The sequence below is a fragment of the Neolamprologus brichardi genome, chromosome 15 (genome assembly GCF_056152115.1).
Source record: "Neolamprologus brichardi isolate AB-2024 chromosome 15, ASM5615211v1, whole genome shotgun sequence".
Taxonomy (NCBI): Eukaryota; Metazoa; Chordata; class Actinopteri; order Cichliformes; family Cichlidae; genus Neolamprologus; species Neolamprologus brichardi.
The window spans coordinates 12,455,946-12,479,085 of record NC_142118.1 but is presented as its reverse complement, the minus strand read 5'-3'; the positions used below and the strand labels follow the sequence as shown (position 1 = coordinate 12,479,085).

At 40.0% G+C, this 23,140-nt stretch overlaps 1 protein-coding gene across 1 annotated transcript in view; it reads right to left on the bottom strand.

Moving 5' to 3' along the window:
- Nucleotides 1-19,706, bottom strand: part of fndc1 (fibronectin type III domain containing 1) — a 41,674-nt gene extending 21,968 nt beyond the window's left edge. Inside the window, exons 1-10 of the mRNA XM_006792495.2 lie at nucleotides 19,632-19,706; nucleotides 13,496-13,690; nucleotides 12,193-12,261; nucleotides 6,738-6,989; nucleotides 5,279-5,377; nucleotides 4,970-5,087; nucleotides 4,652-4,839; nucleotides 3,946-4,053; nucleotides 3,427-3,615; nucleotides 32-2,704 (exon numbers count right to left, since the gene is read on the bottom strand). Coding sequence (XP_006792558.2) covers nucleotides 32-2,704; nucleotides 3,427-3,615; nucleotides 3,946-4,053; nucleotides 4,652-4,839; nucleotides 4,970-5,087; nucleotides 5,279-5,377; nucleotides 6,738-6,989; nucleotides 12,193-12,261; nucleotides 13,496-13,690; nucleotides 19,632-19,704 — 3,964 coding nt within the window. The 5' untranslated portion in view covers nucleotides 19,705-19,706. The remainder of the gene's footprint in view (nucleotides 1-31; nucleotides 2,705-3,426; nucleotides 3,616-3,945; nucleotides 4,054-4,651; nucleotides 4,840-4,969; nucleotides 5,088-5,278; nucleotides 5,378-6,737; nucleotides 6,990-12,192; nucleotides 12,262-13,495; nucleotides 13,691-19,631) is intronic.
- Nucleotides 19,707-23,140: the final 3,434 nt, after the last annotated feature.

Below are 23,140 nucleotides of genomic sequence, written 5' to 3'. Positions count from 1 at the left end.
TCACATAATTGCATACAGGATTTAACGTTACCATTTCCATTGCTAGGTTTGATTCCTCTGCCATTATTTTGTTTCCCTCTGATGGAATAGCGAGGCCTACTCCCGTTGTTCCTAAAGCTATCTCGAGATGAAGATGAGGATGATGAGGCTAATGTAGAGTGGGAGTTGCCTCCAACCAATCCCCCTGTCCTTGTCACCGTAGTGCCACTGCTAATGTCACTCTCTGAGGTCAGTACTGGTTGGGGTAAATTTGAGGAAGAAGCTGAATCAGATGATGATGAGGTAGAGTCAGATGTTGAAGAGCCCAGTCTAGAGTTTTGTGGTGGTTGTACTCTTAGGGGAAGCCTAGACCCACCAAACTGCCTGTTTGGTAAGAGAGGAGAGCGTACCCTTCCATTCACCCCTACACCAAGTCGACGATTAGTTAGAGGGACTCCAGAGGAAGTGCCAGGTCTGGTCCTGGATGAACTTTCTCCTGTATCCACACTTGCATTGTCTTCTGCATTTTTGTCAGACTCTGCTGGCTTTTCTTGAGCTTCTATAGGATCTGCAACTTTATCATTTTCCCCGTTCTTCTCACTGAAATAATCCTCATTGCTATGTTTGTCATTTGTAAGTTCTCTATGGCTTGGCTCACTGGAGTCTCTGTGCCCACTTAAGGAGTGATGATGATCAGGACTTGAAGAGATGGATGGTGAAGAGGAAGATGATGAAGATGAGGTAGCTGGGTTTCTAGTGTCACCAGAGCCTACATTTTGATTGATCAGTGACGGCTTAACCGAACTGGCTCCAAAACCATTCTTTAGTGAGTCACGAGTAGAAGAAGTACTTGGATTTTCACTGGTTTCCTGTACTGAGGGCACTCCAGCAGCACCTGTAGCCCCTGAGACCCTGGTAGTTGTCCCCCTCAAAACTGGTCTGCCAGCCCCAACAGAAGATGACATCCTGGTCAAAGGAACTCTACTATCCTGTCTTGGAGATGTTATCCTTGCACTTGAAATGACTTTGCCTGGGTAACGACTAGCTAGCCAAGGGTATCTTTCAGCAAATGAAGGCCTGACTCTGGTACCTGCAGAAACTGGGGGTTTTTCTTTAGTTCCTTCATCTTTTTCCGTGTCCTTCTTCATTGGCTTCTCTGTCGGTTGTGTTCTAGTAGTTAAAGCAGAGTCCTCAACTTTAGTCAATTCTCTTTCTGTGTTTTTGTAGTTAGTGTCATCATTTCCTTCCACATTTGATGTGTCTCGCTCAGATGATGTGTGAGAACTCTGTGAGTTGTGTGTGTCATGTGATCTTGCAGAGTTGTGAGATCCTCTTTGTGAAGTTCTTTGAGATAATCCTGATGTATTTGCAGTGGAAGGGTGGTTCGCATTTCTTTGTGAAGTGGATGGATTTGTCACTTGCAAAGATGTCGAGCCATGAGACCTAGATTCTAAAGTAGAACGTGACTTGTCAGAATTAAAGGACTCCAAGACATCTTCACCATTGGAAGTCCCTCCTGATTTTGACATTGATGTTGATGGATTGAGAGTGCTTGACTTTTCGTGGTTTTGAGTGTTTTCCGGTAAAGTGGCTTGTGATGTTGCTGAACTATGTATGCTTGAAGTTACTTGACTCTGAGTTCTTCTTGGAGAACTCGACTGTGAGATGACAGCAGGTTTGTAACCATTCAACATTCGGGTAGAATTCCCTCTTAACAAGCTCCCAGGGTATCTTCGGCCTAAACCATATCTAGAACCAAAACCAGTGCCACTGGCACGTCCTGCTGAAGTGGAACCTCTACCTACAGGTGTAACGTGTGTATGCTGTGAACTGTTCACTTTTGCAAGTGATGTGGAGGGTTTTGCATGTGTTATGCTGGACTTTTCAAAGGTGTTTTTCGACTCTGGATATGTGAGAGCTATATAGTCCTTTCTGCTTGCTGCAGATTCTTGACTAAGTGAGGGAGAGGACAGTGAGGTCGTAGAAGGGGATGATGAGGAAGATGAGGAGGAATCCAAAGAGGTAGAAGAAGAAGTGGAGGTGGGGGAATTAGAAGAAGAAGATGATGAAGCAGAAGAGGATGATGATGATGATGATGAAGCAGAAGAAGAAGAAGAAGAAGAAGATGATGCAGAAGATGAGGATGAAGATGAACCAGTGGATGCATCCTTGGATCCTGCTTTTTGATGGACCCTAATCTTAAATGGCCTTCTTCTTGGTGGATTAAGTCGATTAAATGCAGGTTTAGTTGGAGAAGGTGTTAAAACTTTGAGGGAGGGGGTTTTAGTAGTCAGAGGCTCTTCATCATATTCATCTTCATCCTCAGTTTCAGGGGAAACATCATTATCAGTGTCTTTAGGCTCTGGTACAAATTCCATTGTTGTAGTCTCTTCTACTGGAGGTGGTGTTGTGGGTACTTTGTTTTCCTCTTCCTCTTCCTCTTCCTCATCATTCTTAGCCCTTCTTCTGTTAGAGCCTCTGTTTCCTGCTCTCCTGATTGACCCCCTGACGGAAGAGAAGATGCTGTGATAGGAACGTGTCTGGGAAAGTGGACGAAAACGCCTGTTGACAGGTGCAGCAGGGAGTGTCTGCTTTTGTATGGTTGGTATTTCTGGCACTTCTGTTGACTGGATGTCATCATGGTCGGTATCTTGCTTGGAAGGCGTGTGGCCAGTCCTGCGGCTGTCCTTGCTTTTTGAAAATGCTGAGGCAGCACTGCTGCCTGCTAGGAGACAAAAAATAACAATGACAATGAAAATTTAGAATGTGCAAGTCTCAAGCTCAAATGCACACATATGCCTAATAGCTCAATCACAACAGGGGAAAAAAAGGACAGCGACGTCCTTGCAACTAGGAACTAGGCGGTACATCTTTTTTTGCTTTCAGCAAATGATTGCATGAAATTGCAAGATACCCAGAGGTCAACCATTTTCAACTGCCTAGTGGAAGGCAACCTGTTACCCAAAAAGTACAATCTGACTTGGACCAGTTGGAAGACAGATTGGCAAATGTTTGAAAATAACTGCTGAAAACTGGTTGCATTCTGGTTATATCCCTATAACAAAAGCCTGGTTATCAAGTGCCTACATAATTTTAAATTAAATCAGTTAAATTGAGAGTCCTGCAGCAACTATATTACTATTTGTGGAATTTTTTTTGTATTTATGTTTTAAATCTATAAGGTTCTGGCTGGACTATGGCCATAAGTAGTTATGTAAATTTCTGATTATTGTGAAATTCTGTGTATTCAGACAGCAACAGATTTGCAACAGATGGCAAAAGGGTAGACAAGGTTGTTTTGAACACAGCAACTGAAAGTAAGTAGTCACAGACCTGGTCCCCATCTTTGAAGCAACAACTCCAAAGTTGCTGTGCCACATGTGGCACAGTCTCCAAGGACTGTTTTCCCCAGTGTGACTATATAATTACATTATCAAATATGCTTACTTCCTGGCATGGCGACACTGAAGGTCTTGCTCTGTGGTCCTTGTCCCTTCCTATTTGTGGCCTTAATGGTGAAAATATAACGGTCTCCAGGTGTGAGGTCATCTATGGTGGCTGTCGTGGTGCTTCCATGGTACTTCACGCTTTTTGTTTCAAAAGGCTTCATGGCAGGGACATAAGTCAAGATGTACTCTGTTTGAAAGAGAAGTTTGGAAAGGTAGTGAGATCATTCAAGAGAAAATACTGATGCTATTTCAACATGTCTGGAAAGCATTAGCTGGCTTTCTTTATTTGTTCCAACAGTGACAGTAAACTCACAGCAAACATTAGCCCTGTGACATCAGCATGCTGCACTTTGTTTTGTAGGACACATCCAGATACAATGCAAATATTGTCACTGGGTGAAAGATCCGTGGCCATTATAGAACACCAACGTAGGTGGAGTAATCATGGCACGAAAATGAATAATTGTTATGTTTTGCCATCATTATAATAACAATAGTTTCATTATATTGGTCTGACCTTTTATCCTCCCATTGGGCTCTTCAGGCGGATCCCATGTTGCTACAACAGCAGTCCCTTTTCCTCTTAATGGCTTGACCTCAAAGTTCTCAGGTGGCCCAGATGGTGCTTGTGAAAGTGAAGAGTAAAAGTGAATGGAAAGACAGGATGGAAAACAAGTAGCAAAAAAGAAACCATAGGCAACAGAAAGTATAAAGGGTGAGGAAATTGCTGCTTAAAGCATGTAAAAACAGTAAGGATATTTGTGCCAGAAGGCTACAACTGAGGAAAATATTGCTGCCATACACTGTTAGATCGTGCCCCCTGAGATGGTGTATGAAGGAGACCTAAACTGTGAGCCAGGCAGTAAATGTTGACATTCCAATGAACTGCAGCTCAGGAGCTGAAACGTGGTATAAAAGCTTCAATAATGGGAGCGCAGCAGCCAAACCTAGGCTCATATATCAAAAAAGGAATACTAGGCAGTGAATGTGAAGAGATGTGGTATGAGGAAATAAGCTTAAAAGGGTTGTGCAAGAATGAATTGCCTTTTGTATTATTTTTCTTTTTTTGAAAAAATCATTTCTGTTTTCATTTTATTAAAAAAAGTCAGTGGTTTTGGCTCTTTATAACCCTTCATTTCTTTCACACAGTTACAGACTCCTACTGCATCAGACACTATGAGATATTGTGTAAGTAATTCTCAGCAAACAGAGTCAACACATACCTGACTCTGGAGTCCTCTGAAAGACGGAGTCGCTCCACTTGCTGTGATTTTCTTCCTGAGAGATTCTGACAGAGAACTCATACATGCTGTCAGCAGACAAGGTGTCTATCAAAATTCTCCTTTGCGTGCTCTCCTTGTACTCCCAGCGTGCTGACTCACCCTTCTCCCTGTACCTAACTGTGTATGATCTGAGTTAAGAATAAAAAGAAAATGCCTTATTCCATTGAGAAAGATTAAACTTCAGTTTTATTTTTTCTCTATTTGTCATCATTTTTCTTTTTTTTCCCCCTTGTTAACTGACACTTTAACAGGGCCCACCTGGATGCCCCGGGGGCAACTTTTTCCATCTCGACAGCAGGGTCAACCCACGAAATGAGAACTGATTTAGGAGACATGACCCTGACACTGATGTCCTGGGCCTCATGTTCAGGTGGAGCTAGACAACACACAAAGAGATAAAAACCCAAATGTCTGGATCCAAACAAATATTAAAGTCACTGGATATACATCATCCTCTGACTTCTTCTAAACTTTGGCAAGGTAGTTTTGCAGAATTTTTGCAGATTTTCTATATCTACTATGAAAAAAAAAGACATACAGAATGATTCTCTATAAACCTGCAGGTACCTGGTGTGGTTGTTTTGGTTGTGACTGCTCTGTTGGCAGGTTTGCTCTGACCCTGGGCCTTCTGTGCCTGCAGTGACACCACATGAACGGACTCAGACGCTATGAATAAAAAAGGGATACCAGGCACGGCCAGGGTTTACACTCTGGAAACTAAAGATAGTACAAAAAATGTATCCTCTTAGCTAAATTATTTTCAATAGGAAACAAACAAATAAATAAGAAACTAGGACAAATCCAAATGCCTTCTAAATGTTGTTAACCTTTTTATTGCTGGTTTATTTCAGTAATCTTTGCCACGGGAAATTATTGTGTGCCACCTAAAGTCATAGTCAAAGATACATACATACGGTAATCATGGGCATAAATTTCATAACAATTTAGGGCTTTTAATCATTTATTTGAACTGTTCTTTTTCCAGGGTAGAATGACTCAAAAGCATCTATTACATACTTTAAAAACAAGCAGTAAGTGCACAACTTTAATTGGATTTTGGATTTTCTCTAATCCACACAGGATTAAAAGTTTATGTACAGGCTCCAATATGTAGATTTCCACAAGTTGGGAAGGTCTCTTGGAACCATTTCTTAACAACTACAAACACCTAGATCATCAGTTTCCATCACCATGGAGAAAGAAACCGCTTCTCCAATGGACTGAGAGGGTCATAACCAAGAAAGAAACCCCTTCTCCAAAACTGACACCTTCAGGCTCGAATAAAATTTGCAGCTGCCCACACGTATAAGCCAAAATGCCTCCTGCAGAAAGGTTTTATAGTCACACTGGATAAAGATTGAACTATTTGGTCACAATGACAAGAGCTCTTAAACCTAAACAAAGTACAAAATGTTAAGCATGGTGGTGGTAGTATCATGGTCTGCAGCTGTTTTGCTGCCAGTGGTGCTAGTGCACTACACAAAGTGAATGAAATAATGAGGAAAATTTGTGAATTACGCACTGTGCTATGAAACCAACCTATTTAATTAAACTCTATCAACTCTCCTAACAGGCGTGATCAAATCTCCAGCCAGAATAATGCCACAAGCTTGTTGATGGCTACCAAAAATGTCCGGTCAAGGTGCAACTTGCTAAGTGGTATTTAACCAAATATTAGTTGTGTGCATGTATTTATTTGAGCCTGCATCTGTAATTTTGGCACTGTATGGCTTAGAGAAAATCCAAAATCAATTCAAGTTTCTCTACCCAATGCTTGTTTTTTTTAAGAGGTCTGGTTTACAATCATTCTACCCTTGGAAAAAGAAAAGTTCAAGGAAATTAAAAGTCCAAAATGACCATGAAATTCATGAATATGTAAACATTTGACCACAACCGTATCTTCCAATAATAATATAAGGACATGTTGACATTTCTTACTCAGCATCATATTTGACTAAAACCTAAAGCTTTGTTCATTTCATCATTTCATTTAGTGATCAGTAGTATAAAATATTGGCCCTCTTACTTAGTTTGCGTGCGAGTCGGTTTCTCTGATCAGACTGAGGCTTGGCGTAGTGTTGGCGTCTCCTTTCCAGCAGAGGAACTCCTGCCAAAACTCTCTCGGGCTGCCTGGGACCAGAGGAAGACTGAGGTGCCCTCCTGTGTGTTCTCACATTAGGCACACCTGACAGCTGAGCCTTCCTGTCCATCCTGGTTGCCCGTTTTACGGAAGAGTGATTTCGGGGCACCACTGTTTGTGAAGATCTTACTGGACCTGCTGATGGATATAATAAATTTAAAATTCAGACTGCACTGTTCATTTTAACTTTAAAATCCCAATGTACATAATCTGGTTTTTGTGCTCGGTTTGCCTTTGGGGCCTTTTTGAAACTCTATCCTCCATGGAAAATGTTTCCACATAACTTTTCCACTCAAGACACATCCGCTTATTGATAAACACATAATTTCTTGTCACACTCATCCAACACCGCCTGTCAGCCTGGCCAGTTGTCACAGAAGGGAAATGCTGAAGAACTGCATTATGTACCCTGTCATCTGCTATAACTTCTGGTGCTCTGCTTCCCGCTTCAATCCAAAGCTAGTAGTCACACCATCTTGGACAACATCTCAGACACTGACTCAGACAGTCAGACAATCCCTCTCATCTGGCTGCAGTGCTTAGCGATAGCATTTCCAATACAAAAACAAAAAAACATCTGCCCCTCCCTCTATATTTGTTCTTCCATTCTCTCCATCTGTTCCTCCCTTTTCTGTTTACCATAATCACTTTCAGATGGAAAGGTCCACTCTGTTTCCCATCAGGACAGCTGCGTGCACAGCTGGGGGAGTACTGATAAGTCAGCTGATGTAAAAAGGTGAACATTATGCATTTCAAAGGTTTAATCAATACTTTCATGTAAGACTTTATTTTCTATTCAACATGTAGGGTGAGCCAAATGAGATTATAGGTGTCTACATGAGGCCACCATATCTAAAAGTGACTTAAAAAGAAGGAGTTTTGTGGTTAGGGGACAAAGAAGATGTGACGAGGAAACACAATGTATAGAAGACCATGAAGAAAATACATGTGTTTGGGGTTTTTCTGGTTCAACTTGGATCAACTTGGATCAACTTGGATCACTCTGTTTATTACTTAATGTCTGTATCTCCTGTCTGTACTGCCAGGACAGCTGAATGAACGTCTTCCCTTTGGATTCAGACAGTACTGGCTATTTGTTTAGTAATGCCCTAACCCCTTTCTGAATCCCTCTCTTGCTTTTCCTGTCAGCTTTGCGTGTTTTCACACATTTCCAGTAAGTGAACTGTGAAATCAGAATAAGAATTTGTGTCACGTGTGATTCAAATCACAGATTTAATGTGGACAAATGTTGTGTTAGTCTTTCCCACTACACTTTTTAGTTTAACAAGGCTTTAAAAAAACCGTAAACAAATAACAGCATACAGAAATGTGAACGAGAGAGTTTTCATAACAGTCTATACATCCTGTTAAAAATGAAGTACATCCCATGATTCAGCAGCTATACTATACAGGGGAGTTCCTGGTCCATTCAGTGAATGCAAGGGTACCAAATCCTGTGGCTGCAAAACAAGCTCAAATCATCACCTCCACCCCGGTGATTTGACAGTTTGCATGAGGTGGTTGTACAGATATGCTTTAGACTTAATGTGGTGCTATGTATTGCGGTCAAACATCTCCACTTTGGTGTGGTTTGTTCAAAGTACATTGCTACAGAAGTCTTGTGGTTTGTTCAGATGCAACAGCTTTCTCCTGGCAACCTTCCAAACAAGTCATACATGTTCAGTGTTTTTGTTCTGTAGAGTCTAAGATGTAGCTCTTGGGTTTTTTGCATTTTCTCTGACCTTGGGGTTAATTGGCTGGGATGTCCATTCCTGCAAAGACTGGCAGCTGTCTTGACTGATATCCACTTGTGAATAATCTTTCTCGCTGCAGAATGATGGATTTTAAATTCTCTGGAAATGGCCTTATAATCGACAGTTGTTTAATATCATGGGTGATGCCTGAACTCTCCAGACTATCAAGCTGCCAATATTTCTGTTCTTATGCTCTGCTTTCTGTGCTCACGCTTACAGTGCTCACACTTGCCGATGATCAATTAATCAAGTGCCTTCAATTTGCAGCACATTGCTGCTGTCTACCCTATAATTGCAGTGAAAGCAGTAAGGGTATGCATAGTTTTACAACACACAATTAGCTATTTTTAACAGGTCTATTGGTTTAAGTGCTAACAAAAATTGTGTTCTTCTACCTATACCTGCACTAATCCTATAAGCGTAAAATACCACAAAAATAATACTTTAAAGTGTCTCATTCATAGCTTTTGTATTTTTTGTAAACATTGTTCACCATATGGCAACTAGCCATGACCCTTTGACAATTAATTTTCATCCCAAGCCCTTTCCATTTGTTTTTTCTGATACCAAGTATAGCTTAAAACAGAAATATCCCCATTTGGTTTTAATCAGTCTTCCCTTTTTCTGTCTGGAAAACTGTCACAATACATAATTTGGCCCAGGTCACAATGCCACGAACCACTAAACCACTGACTTGACAGTGCTGGTAATGCCAGATCCCTTATGTCTTTTCCTGGAAGCTCAGTAGACCGAGGTGCTATGAGGCTTGCCTGCTGACAGACAGGCATATCATAGCAAAAACAGAGTGCGGCACACCTCAGTGTTCAGACTGAGGTCCCCAAGAATGTCTCTGTTATGTCCTTGGACGCTCCTCAAAAACTAGCTGAACCGTCATCTTTGACGTTTTGCAACCTTAAAAAAAGAAGTCTAAATGTCGCAAACAAATTGGTATTTTTGGGTCTCATACTTACTCACTTTACCCACAGTTTAATTTATACAAACAATTCCCAGTCAATGGCAAAGTGTTCTTTCCAGCAGAGCTAATCAGTTTAGCCTGTAGTGAAAATATACAACACTAATGCCAATGTTGTCGCCATAATTTATGTATTAGCATACCAGACTACTAAGTCATTGTGTACCTTAGATGACTTATAAATTAGACGAGCAAATTAGTATCATCCCAAAAGACGCATATCAAATTGCAGCTGTAAGTTACCAGAAATTGCCTGGCAGCATTTGATAAGCGCCTGTGACTGATTAATAGTCATGTTCTAATCATGCTATTGTTGTTTGTTTTGATCACTGAAGCTCAATAAATGTTAACATGCTGATATATTTTTTTTTTTTTACAATTGAACTGTTTCATCAAACAAAGAGGAGCATTCAGTTTGCACACATGCGATTTCATTTAAGTTATTTTTATATATAAAGTAAATTTAAAGCATTAAAAAAACTTCAGGATGGTATACACTGCCATTATATAACAATGTCAGTGTGCAGGAAGTGTGCTAGCTCTAGTGCTATGCTTGGTAAATGGCATGGAACGGGTTATCAATTATCCTTAATAATTATATTATTAGATTATTTTATCAAGCAAGCAATATTAAGCTCTCAGCTGATAGTAAATGAAGATTTATAACATTATCTACTTCTCCTTTTGGCTCTTACTTTTCATTTGGCTTTGGTCTGCCTTTCCAGGCGTCTCCATTCCCCAAAGTAAATCAACAAATATGATTATTCATGTTCCTGGAGCAGCTCTGCCTCAAACACATAAAACTGAAACTCCAGACTAGCATTGCGGTTACCACTGCTGCCTTGCAACAAGAAGGCCCTGGGTTCCCTTTCTGCTTCCCATCCTTTCAATAAGGAATTTTAAAGAGTTTCTCCACGTTTCCTGCCACGATTAAGTGGTTTAGAGAGACTAAACTGTCCACTGGAACAGTATGATGCATGTCTACGTTTGATTAGACCAATGAGCATTTACATGACATAAGCTCAAATATCACATTGGGCTGCACACAAAAAAAGTACAGCACTATGCAAAAGTCTTGAGCCACCACTAATTTTTTTTAAACTTTGGAAATGGAAAATAGTGACAGCATACAGAGATTCAGCGAAACATGCAAATCTGCACATGTATGCACAATACATGTAAAAACATAGTTTGGAGAATTCCACCAAGCTTGAAAATTAATATTGGAATAACCACAACGGCTCTTAGGAAAGCTCTGGGGAGGCCAATCCATGACTGAATGTGTTCCACTGGTGTTTTTCTGTCTTTTACTGCATTTGCAGTGTGTTTGAGATCATTGTCAATCTGAAAAATGAAGCTGTTGCCAATTAGATGCTTTCCAGATAATATTGTATGGTTGATCAATATCTGATCATACTTTTCTACATTTTTCTGCAATTTTGACACGATTTCCAACACCGCTGACTGAAATGCAGCTTAAAACCACAACAGAAGCTCCACCATGTTTTACAGATGGCTGTAGATGCTGTCTATTGTACCTCTTTTCTGACATCCTCCATACGTACTGACGATAATTTAAACTACAAATTTCAAATTTCAATTGATCGCTCCATAAGATCTGTTGCCATCGACTTTTAGTCCAATCCTTGTGTAATTTGGCACACCCCAGCCTTTTCTCCCTGTTTCCCTTCCTTAACAATAGTTTTTTGACAGCCACCTTTCCACTGAGACTACGTCTGATGAGGCTTGGCATACAGCAGGACCAGATGTATCACTCAGGTCTTTTTGCTAAGTTGCTCCTCAGTGTGAAAAGGGTTAGGTACGAGATTTGAAAAACAAGTGAAGGAGCCAATGTCCAAACAAAGAACTTTGGAAGTTGGAGAGCTTATACTCAAGACACTTAAAGAAAAGAAAAAGTCTGACTCCTTGGAAGGAAAATGCAAAAAAAAATATGGGGTGGTTCGAGACTTTTGCACAGAACTGTAAAAATAAGTCCTAGAGGGCCATATGTTTGCATTGCTATCACTACTGCTTACATCGTTTTGGACTGACCACACAATGACATAAACAGCCATTGAGAATGTTATAACACCAATTATTAATACATTTCCTTGATAAATTACTCTAATAATTAATTACCAAAATTGTTTACAGTTAGCTTTCACTCACCTGATAAATCAGTAAGGCCTGCTTGACAGGGCACTCATACCCGCAACTCAAAGTGTTCACTTTCTAAATAGTCTGCCAATATTGGCTTCCAGCAATGTGTCTGTTCCTGATTTCTTGTGATTTCACAGTCTACTAAAATCTCTGACAGGTAATTTAAAAAAAAATAGCTATGGCATAAAAGGTCATTAAAGGTAACACTCTCTAAAACAGATTTAAAATACGGTTCACCTACAAGAAAAACACATCTATCTAAATAGACAGAAATGTGGGCGTCAGAGACAAATGAGTGTTTCCCTTTATTCATCCCGTGGGGAAGAACCAAGTAAGGGGATAAAGAAAAGGGTGATTATTGCCTGAAGAAAGAGAATTCAAGACAATTCCTCGTTTCATGCTTTTAACCCATTGTCATGTAATGTTGGTAATGATGCCCTCTGATTAGGTTTACCTGCTGATAAATTGCTGACAGGTGCACCGCCCAACACAGCAAAGCCATCCAGGTTAACCCATTCAGGGTCTAGAAACAAAAACACAGGATATCTGGATATATCAACTAGTAAGGAAGCAGTTCATTCTGTAAATAAAAAGAAAAACAAACTGATTTTTAAAATATTGTTTACATAGTCTATATCATATCATATCAGGTCGACGTTTTGTCTTTGTTGCTCCAGACACATTAATGATGTTGAAGCAAACAGTATGGGGTTATTTATGACAGCTGATGCTGCTCTCATGCTGCTGAGGGAACAACACATGATCTGCAAGGAATTTCTGGAAAGGCGAAGTTGAGACTGAGCTCAGTTGCCAGGTTTTTGAGATTTATGGTGAACAGTGCTGGAGCTGGAGAGACCACAGCAGCCACCAGAAGTTGTACTGGGCAACGCACAAGAACACAAACACACAGGCATCTGTAGACACTTTTTTTGAAAACACAGACAATGCATGACTTCATCAGTTGGCACCACCCAGTCCTTCACCACAACCACCACCAGACACACATAAGCTGCGCGCACACACATGCACAGAGTAAGTGGCCACAACACAGGATTATAGGAGCAGGGCTGGGTTGGCTGCAGACTTTGATGAAGTATGGTGCCAAGGATGGAGGAAAATGAAATAATGACAAAAGCAGGTTGGACTCAGTCAGTAACACAAAGTGTATGTATGTATGTATGTATGTATATAGAAGCATAAAGACCTGACTTAAGTTTTACAATGTGGGATTAGAAAATACCAAAAGAAGCTATTAAAACCTAAAAATAAGCCCCTTCTCTAAAGCCTCAAACAACCACTGTCTACTGAGCTAGGATGACGATGGCCTGACACGCACATCACCCCTAGTGTGCTTTCCCTCTGGCAAACTTTTAGGACAGTGCATCCAATTATGAACTAATCCACATATAGAGATTAATCATCATTAATCAAGTCAACATACGCATGCACTTTTACACACCTCAATGTCTTGAGTGTCTACTTTGCTTCTTGTTCCTTGTCTCATTCTTGGCATTTATCTTGAGAAAATGCAGAACTGTGGGATTTCAAAGCTCACTTCACGGTTTAAGGCAAACCTTATTTGTATGCTCTGTGTCCATTTATATTCTTCTGGATTACTTTTTTTTTGTCTAGCAGCTCTACCAGCACTTACCATTAGTTCCAGTTCATTTACAGGCATAACTTCAACATGGTTATGGAATCGTGACATCTCACATTCTCATCCTCCTCTTTTTGAACTTTTATTGACTCTTTCTTACCTACATCCTCCAACATAGGAGCACGACTGTCCTTGCTCGCTTTAGTGAATCGATGGGATCTTGTGGGTTTACTGGAGCTGATCATGAAGCGGTCCACAGGTCTTCCATCCAGATGGATAGACGGCTCCCAGCTTTCCCTAAGGCCCTTCTCCACAGATGTTGGTTTCACATTTTGTGGTCGTGGGGGTTTCTCTGCTGCAACACAAAAACCACATTGAGATACATTTCAGGGGCATACATTTTTTTAAAAGAGTTTTTTTATTTAGCATTTAGAATGCAAGAAATGTGGAAGTGCATTAAACATGAATTCGGCAAAAATAAATCTCCCTAAGAAAATAGTCCTCTCTATAACCTAATTTACAAACTCAGGAAACATTTTTCAAATACTTTCTTTTTGTTGCAGGTTTCAAGTATTATTTAATACAATATTGTTTCTATTTTATGTATATTTAGCATCACATCTATAATCAAATACACAAAGAAACAGACTTCGCTGCAGACTTTGCAATAACTGCATAAAAATTACAATAACATTTATACACAGCTCACCATTTTTAAAAATAACTACACATGACTGACAGCCAGTTTAATGGCCAGGCGAGATCTGTTCCCTTGTTATCTCAGGACAAATGAAGAGGACATCGTATCTGAAGTTGAAAATACAAAGTTTTGAATTTGTATTTTATGCCTTTTCACTTTAAGTACAACTTCATAAGAACAATTTCATACCATCTAATTCAGTCAAAAACACTCGAGGGGGTAGGCATACCATCGTCAAAGTCTACAACCAAGAGACACCGTCATGACTGGAAATACAGAGGGTTAACAACAAGGTGCAAACCACTGGTTACATTCGTGTGGCGTACAGACGGAAAAGATACAAAAGCTGGGTAACTGGCTCTAATTGTACAGTGTCCTCCATTTCAGATCTCACTCAGATCATCAAATGCGACATCACAATGGGTACTTCATAGAATCTAAATTCTGATGACTAGAAAACAAAAATATACAAAAACTTTATTGGGAGAAGTACAGAACTGACCAATTATTATATTTTCATGGACCAATGGTAACAAACAATTTCTATTATTTCTATTCTTTTTTTTATCCACCCAATAAACGCCGATCTAATGGGCCTATTTCAACTCAGGTCTGCTGTCCACCAAGTTCTCAGGGACATTTTAGCTCTAAAATTCACTGCGTACGCTGTGTTATCTGTCTGCTGTTTGATCCAGAGCAGGTGGCATGCGCTCAGTTTTTAGTGAAATCAGCTGTCTGTAGCTGCTGCTATAAATTTGAGAGCAGCAAGAACAAACCAAAACTGTATCATAAAACACCACAAACAGATTCTCCTTTCAAAGATGCACGGCCATTAATGCACTCTTTCTTTAAAAATATAGCAGCTTTAAATCGAAAGATCCTAATAACATTGGAACATTTGCTAAACAGATGATATGCTACAGTCATGATGTCCTTGGCTTTCCCCTGCAGAGGTTTACATAAGCACTTTTGGTTTAGTATCATCACAAATTCACCTCTCCCAGCTGGATCTTCACTTTTTAACACTTAGATATAATTGCTACTTAGGCCTCCTGAGCTCTGTTATCCAGATGGTCACAGCTGTTCATAGCCCTTTAGCGTTGTTTCAGGACTTTATCGTGTGCTGAAAGATCGTCTCGTATTTGTTTTTGCTGAGTTCAGCCATCACCAGCTCCTGAGATAATGGCTTATATCATTTTGTGATCTAAGTTAAAAAAAACAAAACACACACACACACACACACACACACACAGTCGACTCATTATTTCCTCATTAATTCAGTCTTACAGTGGACTAAGCTTCATCAGCTGTGCATGACAATCCCCACTGACACAGGCTGCTTCTAATAAGGCTGTGTGTTACATAGGATGGGATCCTTTCCTCTGTCCAGACAGCCTTCATTTGGCCTCTCAGGAAATTTTTGATCCAAGGGCAAACCAGATTAAATCAAGACGTCTTCAGAGACAGCAGATGCACAAATGATATCCAAGAATAAACACGTTGGGAAGAAGCTGAGCAATAGTGGCTGTACCAATCCTAATCATACAGAGCAAGGCTTGCTTTCAGGGAGTTGCCATGGGAGACTGGGGCAGTAATATAATAGCATTGTCTGTGCTGTGTTTGTGAATGTGAAATGGAAAGATGGATAGAGTATGATTGAGTTAGACAGTGGAAAGTATTAACTATGTTAAGAATGAGGGCAGGGCCTGAGGTCATTATGTCACTGCCTTTTTCATTTTTATGCTTGTGTGTCTAGAAAAGCATGGGCCCTTGTGTTAGATGGATACAGGACGTGTGGTACACATGCACCCTTGAAGAGTCACACACATGTATGAGCATGTGTAGAAGCACATGGAGGTAAGCCCTGAGGTCAAATGACTGCTGCAAAACTGTTCAATAAAATACTTGTGCTGGAGCACCTGCAGTCTGCTCTGCTTTTACAAGAACACCTTTTTTTTTTTTTTTACCTTACCTTGCATCAAAATCACAGGTCGTGACCTCTCATTCACCCCATAACAATTCGCTACTAATGTCTAATAAATGTCACTTTCCACAAACTCGGTGCTAGTGAATTGCCAGATGAAGGTGGCATGGACATATCTGCTTTGCTATAGGTTTTTAATCATTTTAGCACACGTTTTGCGCATGTGTGTTGTGGGTATATGAGCCTTTTATAGCACTAAAAACAGTTAAAACTCAAGATTGAGGTGAAGTCCAGTTGCTCAACTGTATTTTGTTTAAGTTGCTTAAAATAGTTTCGGAAGATGTGCTTGGAGCACTCAAATAACACAAAAAAGAAAGAAAAGAACATTTTGCACATGTTTTGGGTTTGTTTGTCCATATTTTTTTTTTGCTTTTTTCTGAAGTTTCTGATACCAATTAAATAAACACCATTATATAAGCAGAGATTTTGCATTAGAAAAAAAAAGAGTTAACAACAGCGTGCCTTTTCAGAAACAGTGTCCCATTAACTTTTGATAATCGACAGAGCATGCTGTGAGCAGTTTTTACTGAAAGGCTTTTCTGTTCACAGTGGGTTCTGTGTTTTATACAGAATAAATGAAAAACGTATTCTGAAAAGATGCCGTTGAATGTAAGTTTTAAATACTGAGAGAGCACCACAAACAAATTATCTAAACTGTACTTGGCTGGAGGCGAAAAATTGCTGTAAATGGTGTAAAATTGTGGAGAAAACCACCCAATTGTTGGAGCTTGTGGTAAGTTGGAAGACGTGTCTTTTGTATTTGTGCTCTGCTTAAAAGAATACACGGATCGACAAAAATCTGCAGATTTAATTACAAGACTAAGAAACCTATTTTCGTGTTTATGTGTTCAGGGGCCCGAGGGAGTTAAATAACACAATATTTTCTTGCTTCTCTTGTCTTTAGATGTTTCAACCATTGGATAGAGCTCGTATCGCAAGTGTTTCCACATGGTGTTTAGAAACGTGTGTAATATCGGTTTTCTTATCCAAGTCACTGCCGGTTTTTCCCAGAAAGCCACAAGATTACTCTAAAAATCGTTTTCTTTGATAGTTAATCTTAAGAAAATAAGTGGAATTTGCACGTTTAAAAGAATTCAGATGCCTGTGTGAACATACATTCATCTATGTGGGAGGTGTGAAATCTTGCCCAGTGCTACATTTCTCTTTTTACCAGTTCACCACCGCCTCACCTCTAACGACCAGTAAACTCTCTCCCGTAATCGACTCTGTGATAAAGCCAACGCACCAGACTGAGACTGTGCCCAAAGTTTATCACTGCTTTCTGACTGCAGTCAGTCACACCAATCGCTGAACTGTCTGACTTTCTGCAACCAGTTTATTGTGTTGACTTGAGCTTAATTTGCCACTGAATTGTGACTGAGGACAGATTTTATTTGAAGCGACAGCCTCAAGTGAGTAAGCGCTTAGCTTTGGGCAGGTTACACGCATCCATAGAAAACGTTTATGGCACATGACATCTACAATCAGAAGCAGGCCAGAACATTTGGGATCTAACAGCATATTTAGCTTTTCTGTGCTGGTGCTCACATGTGACTTTGCTTTTATAAAAAACCTTTCCAAAGTTATTCTAAGCAATTATTCAGTTAGTAGTAGTATAGCAGTTAGTGATGAGGTCTGACGCCTCATAGTGTTGGTTTATTGTCTATCTTCTCGCTGCACATCTAATATGCTCAAATCAAGCTTTGACAGGGTGCTCGTAGGCCAGGTGGTACTTGTTAAAGCAAGTGGAACAGTGCCCAGAGATGACATCATGACACGAGACATGCTGTTGCTGGCAGGTTTGATATGCAGCCGAGGTGCAGGTGAGCAGGGGCATAGGGTCAGGTGATTAAAGATTACGGAAAGCATTAGCAATATTAGAAATATGCAAGGGGAAAAAAGCCTCTCAGCAAGTCTCTATTTTCCTGAAGTAAAGAAGTTGAAGTTATGAAACTCCTCATCCTAAAACTCTTGCATGTAGCCTCCCTTGAAGAATCCTGACATGTGAACTGGAGCAGAATAATGAAATTCCAGTGACCTGCAAGGACATGATTCCTTCTCCTCACTCCCTGTCCCTCGTGCTCTTCACACAGTTCGTGTAAATTCCAGAAGTTGATAGGCAGATTTCGTTTTTCCTGCACTGCCCCTGCGTAGGTATTCAGATATCCCCACGAGCTTACTCGTCCTCTTTTGTGAATAATTTCAGAGTGACGGGCTGATGATATGTGAGCAGAGAAAGTTAATGAGTAACACTCTCCTCTCTCTTAACAACTACTGTCGAGAGACCAGAGAGGAAGCCATTTAACTCAAAACTGGTCCAATCTACAGTGAGCTGTAGCTGCAGGGGCTCCCAGGTGTAAATGTGTGGAAGTGAATAAATGTGACGCTCTGAAAAGACTTCCAAAACGATGGAAAAGAAAATGACTCAGACAAAGGACCACAATAAATGGCAGCTGCCTATATTCAGTGAAAGCAGTGATCTCATGCGCTAAGTGCTTACATTTGAGAAGGACGCATATAGAAGTCTACAGATCAACTGACAAAATAAGTGAACTGAATAAAATCGAGGAGGAAGGGAGGGTGAAGGAAAGTCTGGCCTTTAAGCCCAAGGCAAAAAGATTACCTTTGTCCTCTGTGAAACTCCTTGGGCTTTGTGGCACGTTTGATATTTTGAATGTTTTCACTGTCTGGAGGATGTTGAATACTTTTCCTGAAAATTGATTTTACAAACAGCACTTAAGAAACTTCAAAAACATATGTGCAGCTGTGGTTTGCACTCTCTGTGCTTGTCAAAAATTCGCTGCACATCTGATATATCACTGCGCCTTTCTAGTAAAATCCTGCCAGCCTATGAATCAACAAAAAACCTGCATAGTCTCTTGGGTTCAAAATCTGCGTCACTGTCCAGCCATTCCTGACTATAGCTGATGGATGATGTGACGTCTCAAATCAACTCCTTCACTTCTAGTCACTAATCAAAGTCCACTTTAAAGCCATTAATCTTCACATTCAGCTGAATTAGTTCCATATTTAATATGCCACCACTCACAGCATTTCATGATGTCGCCAGATATTTGTCATCATCTTCTAACCATGCATCCCAGTTACTTTTGGATGTGGCCACTAAGGAAAGGACTTGTTCCATAACTGCTCGGTCCTGCATCACAGTTTCCCCCCACAAAGTTTCATGGGTGAAAAATGCTGTCACTTCATATTTTCTCTAATAGCTCTCATTTAAACGAAATCGTTCACATCTGATAATGACTCAAACTGCACGCTTGAAATGAAACGTCCCAGTGAGTTAAATATGATGCACTTAATCTACTTTGTTTTCTGCAAATGGAAACGTGGACACTGACGTGCACACATGCAAATACCTGCACATTCTAGGATTCCTTTTGTTTAAACTTGTTAATATGAACAGCTTCTTTTGAATGCATTTTAAATATCCAATCACAAGGCACGTGACCTCTTTGATAAGTTCAACTTTCTCTTCATGAGTGGACAAGAAAGCAACAGTACCTGGATAATCAGATGAAACAAGTATCAAACTGCTTTACAAGTAAGTGCTCTAATTGCACCTGCTTATGAAAGAGTAAATCAACGATTTACCTGCCCAGCTGCATCCTGGCCCACAAAGCGTAAGAAATAGTGCCACGAGCGTCCTGCCTGTGGCTAAAGCCATGGTGAGTGTGGCGAACTACTGTAGTGGTGCGACGCACCAGCTGGATGCAGAGGGCTGGGACACATCAGCCCTCTTCCCTCCCATCTGCCGATGGGAATGCTGCACTTCGCCGTGAACTGCCTCTCGTTTACATCGGTAAACATGCACACAAACACACTAATAATGCCTTATTAGTCGTTTGTGATTTGAAACAAGTATTTCGAGGCTGCTTTTCAACTCATAAAATGTTATGAAGAGGAAAACTAACTAACTAACTAACTAACAAAAAAAAAAAAAAAACCTCCAAAACATACAGACTGAGGCCAGAGTGCTGATTACAAGAATGGAGACTTAGATATTTTTTTTCTAAATTCCATGAAGTTAAGCTAATCATTAATTTCTGGATAAAATACTAATATGAAAGAGAGAAAATGAGAAAATGTCTCCCTCTGGAGGTAACCAGGATGATTGCATCCAAAGCTTTAAAGGTTGGAAGCAGGCATAGAGATGGAACAAATGGGAGGACTTGAGAAGTAGTAGATTATAACAGACCTACGGATCAGTCATTTATTAAAAGAAATAAAATAAAAAATAAAGCCAATATCTACCTTTTAAACCTCTATGATATTCTCAATTTTCGTCTATACGACTATCAGTATTATTCTTCCAGCCCACCTGATCCACCCCAGGATTAAACCTTTCCATGACACCATCCGTGCACCAGGTGTGAGAGAACAGAATCGTGGGCCAAGTAAAATTCCAGCACATGATGATCTAATCAGTGGAGACAAAGTTCATAATTACATCAATTTTCCGAATAATTAATTTAACCACTAGATGGAGCAGACTGTTGTTGTCAATAAAAGGAGGCATTGAGGAGAAAACTGGAACTAATTGTTGAGTAGTGTAAACACTGACCTAGTAATACTATGGCTTTTATCCTCTGTTGTTTTGGATATAATCTGAACTGTTTGCCTTTAAAAAAAAAAAAGAAAAAGAAAAAAAAGGTGTGATGTCATGTTGCAGTAAACTGATTTATATCCATTTCTCTCTATAACTGAACTATTAATATATATTGTTTATTTCTTTTCCAATGTGCCCACCACACTGAAGTCAGGAAGATTTTCTACTTATTTTTTTAAATAAGAGAGCTTCTCTGATTTCTTAGAAATCTTCTGGGTTCTGCTGTAGATTCCCTCGACCTTTAATGTTATAACAGCAAATGTCCCATACGGCCTGCGACAATATGTTAGCAAAACTGACTGAACTGACAGTTATTTTAATGAGTGTCTCCATTGGTATTGTCATGAAAACATCTCTATGTCCATCTGTACTGGTATGGGCCCAGCCAACAGTTTTCCAATAGTTCCCTCTGCTGGCTAAAGCTCATATCACTACTGGAAAACAATGTCAATCACTTAATTTATGAATGACTTTGATGTCTTTTACATCAAAGTTATTCATCCAGAACCTTTCTAACACAGGGTTGGACCCCCTCTCCCCCGAGGAAAAGACAAGAGAACTAAAGGGTTTAAGCCAGGGACACGGTTTTTAACCACACTTTGATATTAGGAAGCAGTGGCACAAAAATTCAGATTAAAAAAAAAGAAGAGAATAATAACAAGAAGCAGCTTTGATGTTTGCAGCGCTGCTGGCTTTGGATCATTTGCACAGATTAAATTGGTTTATTTTCAGTATTAGTTACTTTATTACTCATCTCTCTATCTCTCTCATACATGAGTCAGTGCAAACCGCAATACATAATTTAAACAAAAGATACTTACAGACTGTCATTCATTCCCACCAGAGAGAGAGAGAGACTGTACTTCAGCCTATGTGGTAGAAATGTGTTCTCTCTTGTTATACACACGCCTGAGGCTGTTTATGCCAGGTACTCCCGATGACCTCAAGTGAAGAGAGAAGTTTTTGTTTGTTTGTTACAATACTGGGCCATCTCACCAGATTTATTGTATCCACAGAGACTTACTGTCTAGTAGTTATATCAGTAAGTGTTAAAGTATAGTATGTGTCCCAGTTCTGTCATTATTGTGTCTTTACTTTGTTGATCATTTCTGTCATTTGTCAAATTTGTTGCATTATGCTCTAATGCAACAAATTCTTTCATATCTAACTTTATTTAAAACACAATTGATTTGTGTTTTATTACAGAATAAAGGGTGGCATGTTGGCTGGTGTGTCTTCTTTTGGAATCTTTATTTTTCTTTGTACAAAGATGATAAATTCAGGGATTGTTCAGTTCAGTCTGCTGTTGTCTGTGTTTTTCCATAATTCTTTTTGAAGGTGCTCATAGATACTCCCTAAAACTGGGTGTTGTAGTCATCTTTTATACCCCGTTTAAACCAGTTTAGACTATGATGCTGTTTTCTCAGTTTATAACACAGCACATTCCATTCATCCATTCTTAGCAGAATATTTGTCTCTCCTCTGACAGAAGTTGTCAAAAACTCAGAGTGCTGAGCACTGCTCCTGGGATGATAAGGACCAGAAGCATCACAATGCTGTCACAGGAACTCCTGCTGCTGCCTTTGCAACCAGAAATCAGTGGCATTCCTGAAGAAACTCACAGCTCTGAAGTTTTGGTTTCATGCTGTGAGGAACATTATATGAGAGAGCAGATGTAGAGCTTCTCTGCTGTTGTTTGCAGACACATCTGAACACTGCGTCAAAACAAAGGTTTTCACACAGTTGTACTCTTGGTATCTTTACAGTGATACCCATTACTATTGAATGATAACTATTTTTCAAATCTAAAAAGAGGAGCCCAAAGAAACCTACCGCCTTATCTTTTCTCATACCAAATACATATATACTCATATTCCACTTCATTAGGTACACCTTGTTAGTACTTGCTTGGACCCTCTTTTTTTGCTGTAATTCTTCCTGACATACATCCAACAAGCTGCTAAAAACATTCCTCTAAGATTTAGGTCCATATTGGCATGCTAGCATCACAAAGTTACTGCAGATTTGTCGGCTCCATGCCCCAATCAACCACCTCTCAAAAATGTGCTATTGGATTGAGATCTTGTCACTGTGGAGGTCACTTAAGTATAGTGAAATCACTGTCATGCTCAAGAAACAAGTTTAAGGTGAGTTGAGCTTTGTAATGTGGTCTATGGTGGGTACACTGTGGCCATAAAGAGATGGACATGGTCAGCAGCAATACTCAGGTAGGCTGTGGAGATTAAGCAATGCTCTTGCGGTACTCAATGGCCCAAAAAGCTAAATATCACAGAGACATTACACCATCACCTGAACCTCTGATACAGGGCAGGACGGAGCCATGCTATTATCGTGTTTACGTCAAAGGAGCAGCACATAATAAAGTGGCAGGTGAGTGTGCATACTGGAGTAGATTTGAAGCTGGTGGTAGGTAAGTCAACATGTTTCTGTTGTTTGCGGCTGTCCTGACGCCTCTTCAGCAGGAACTGTTGGC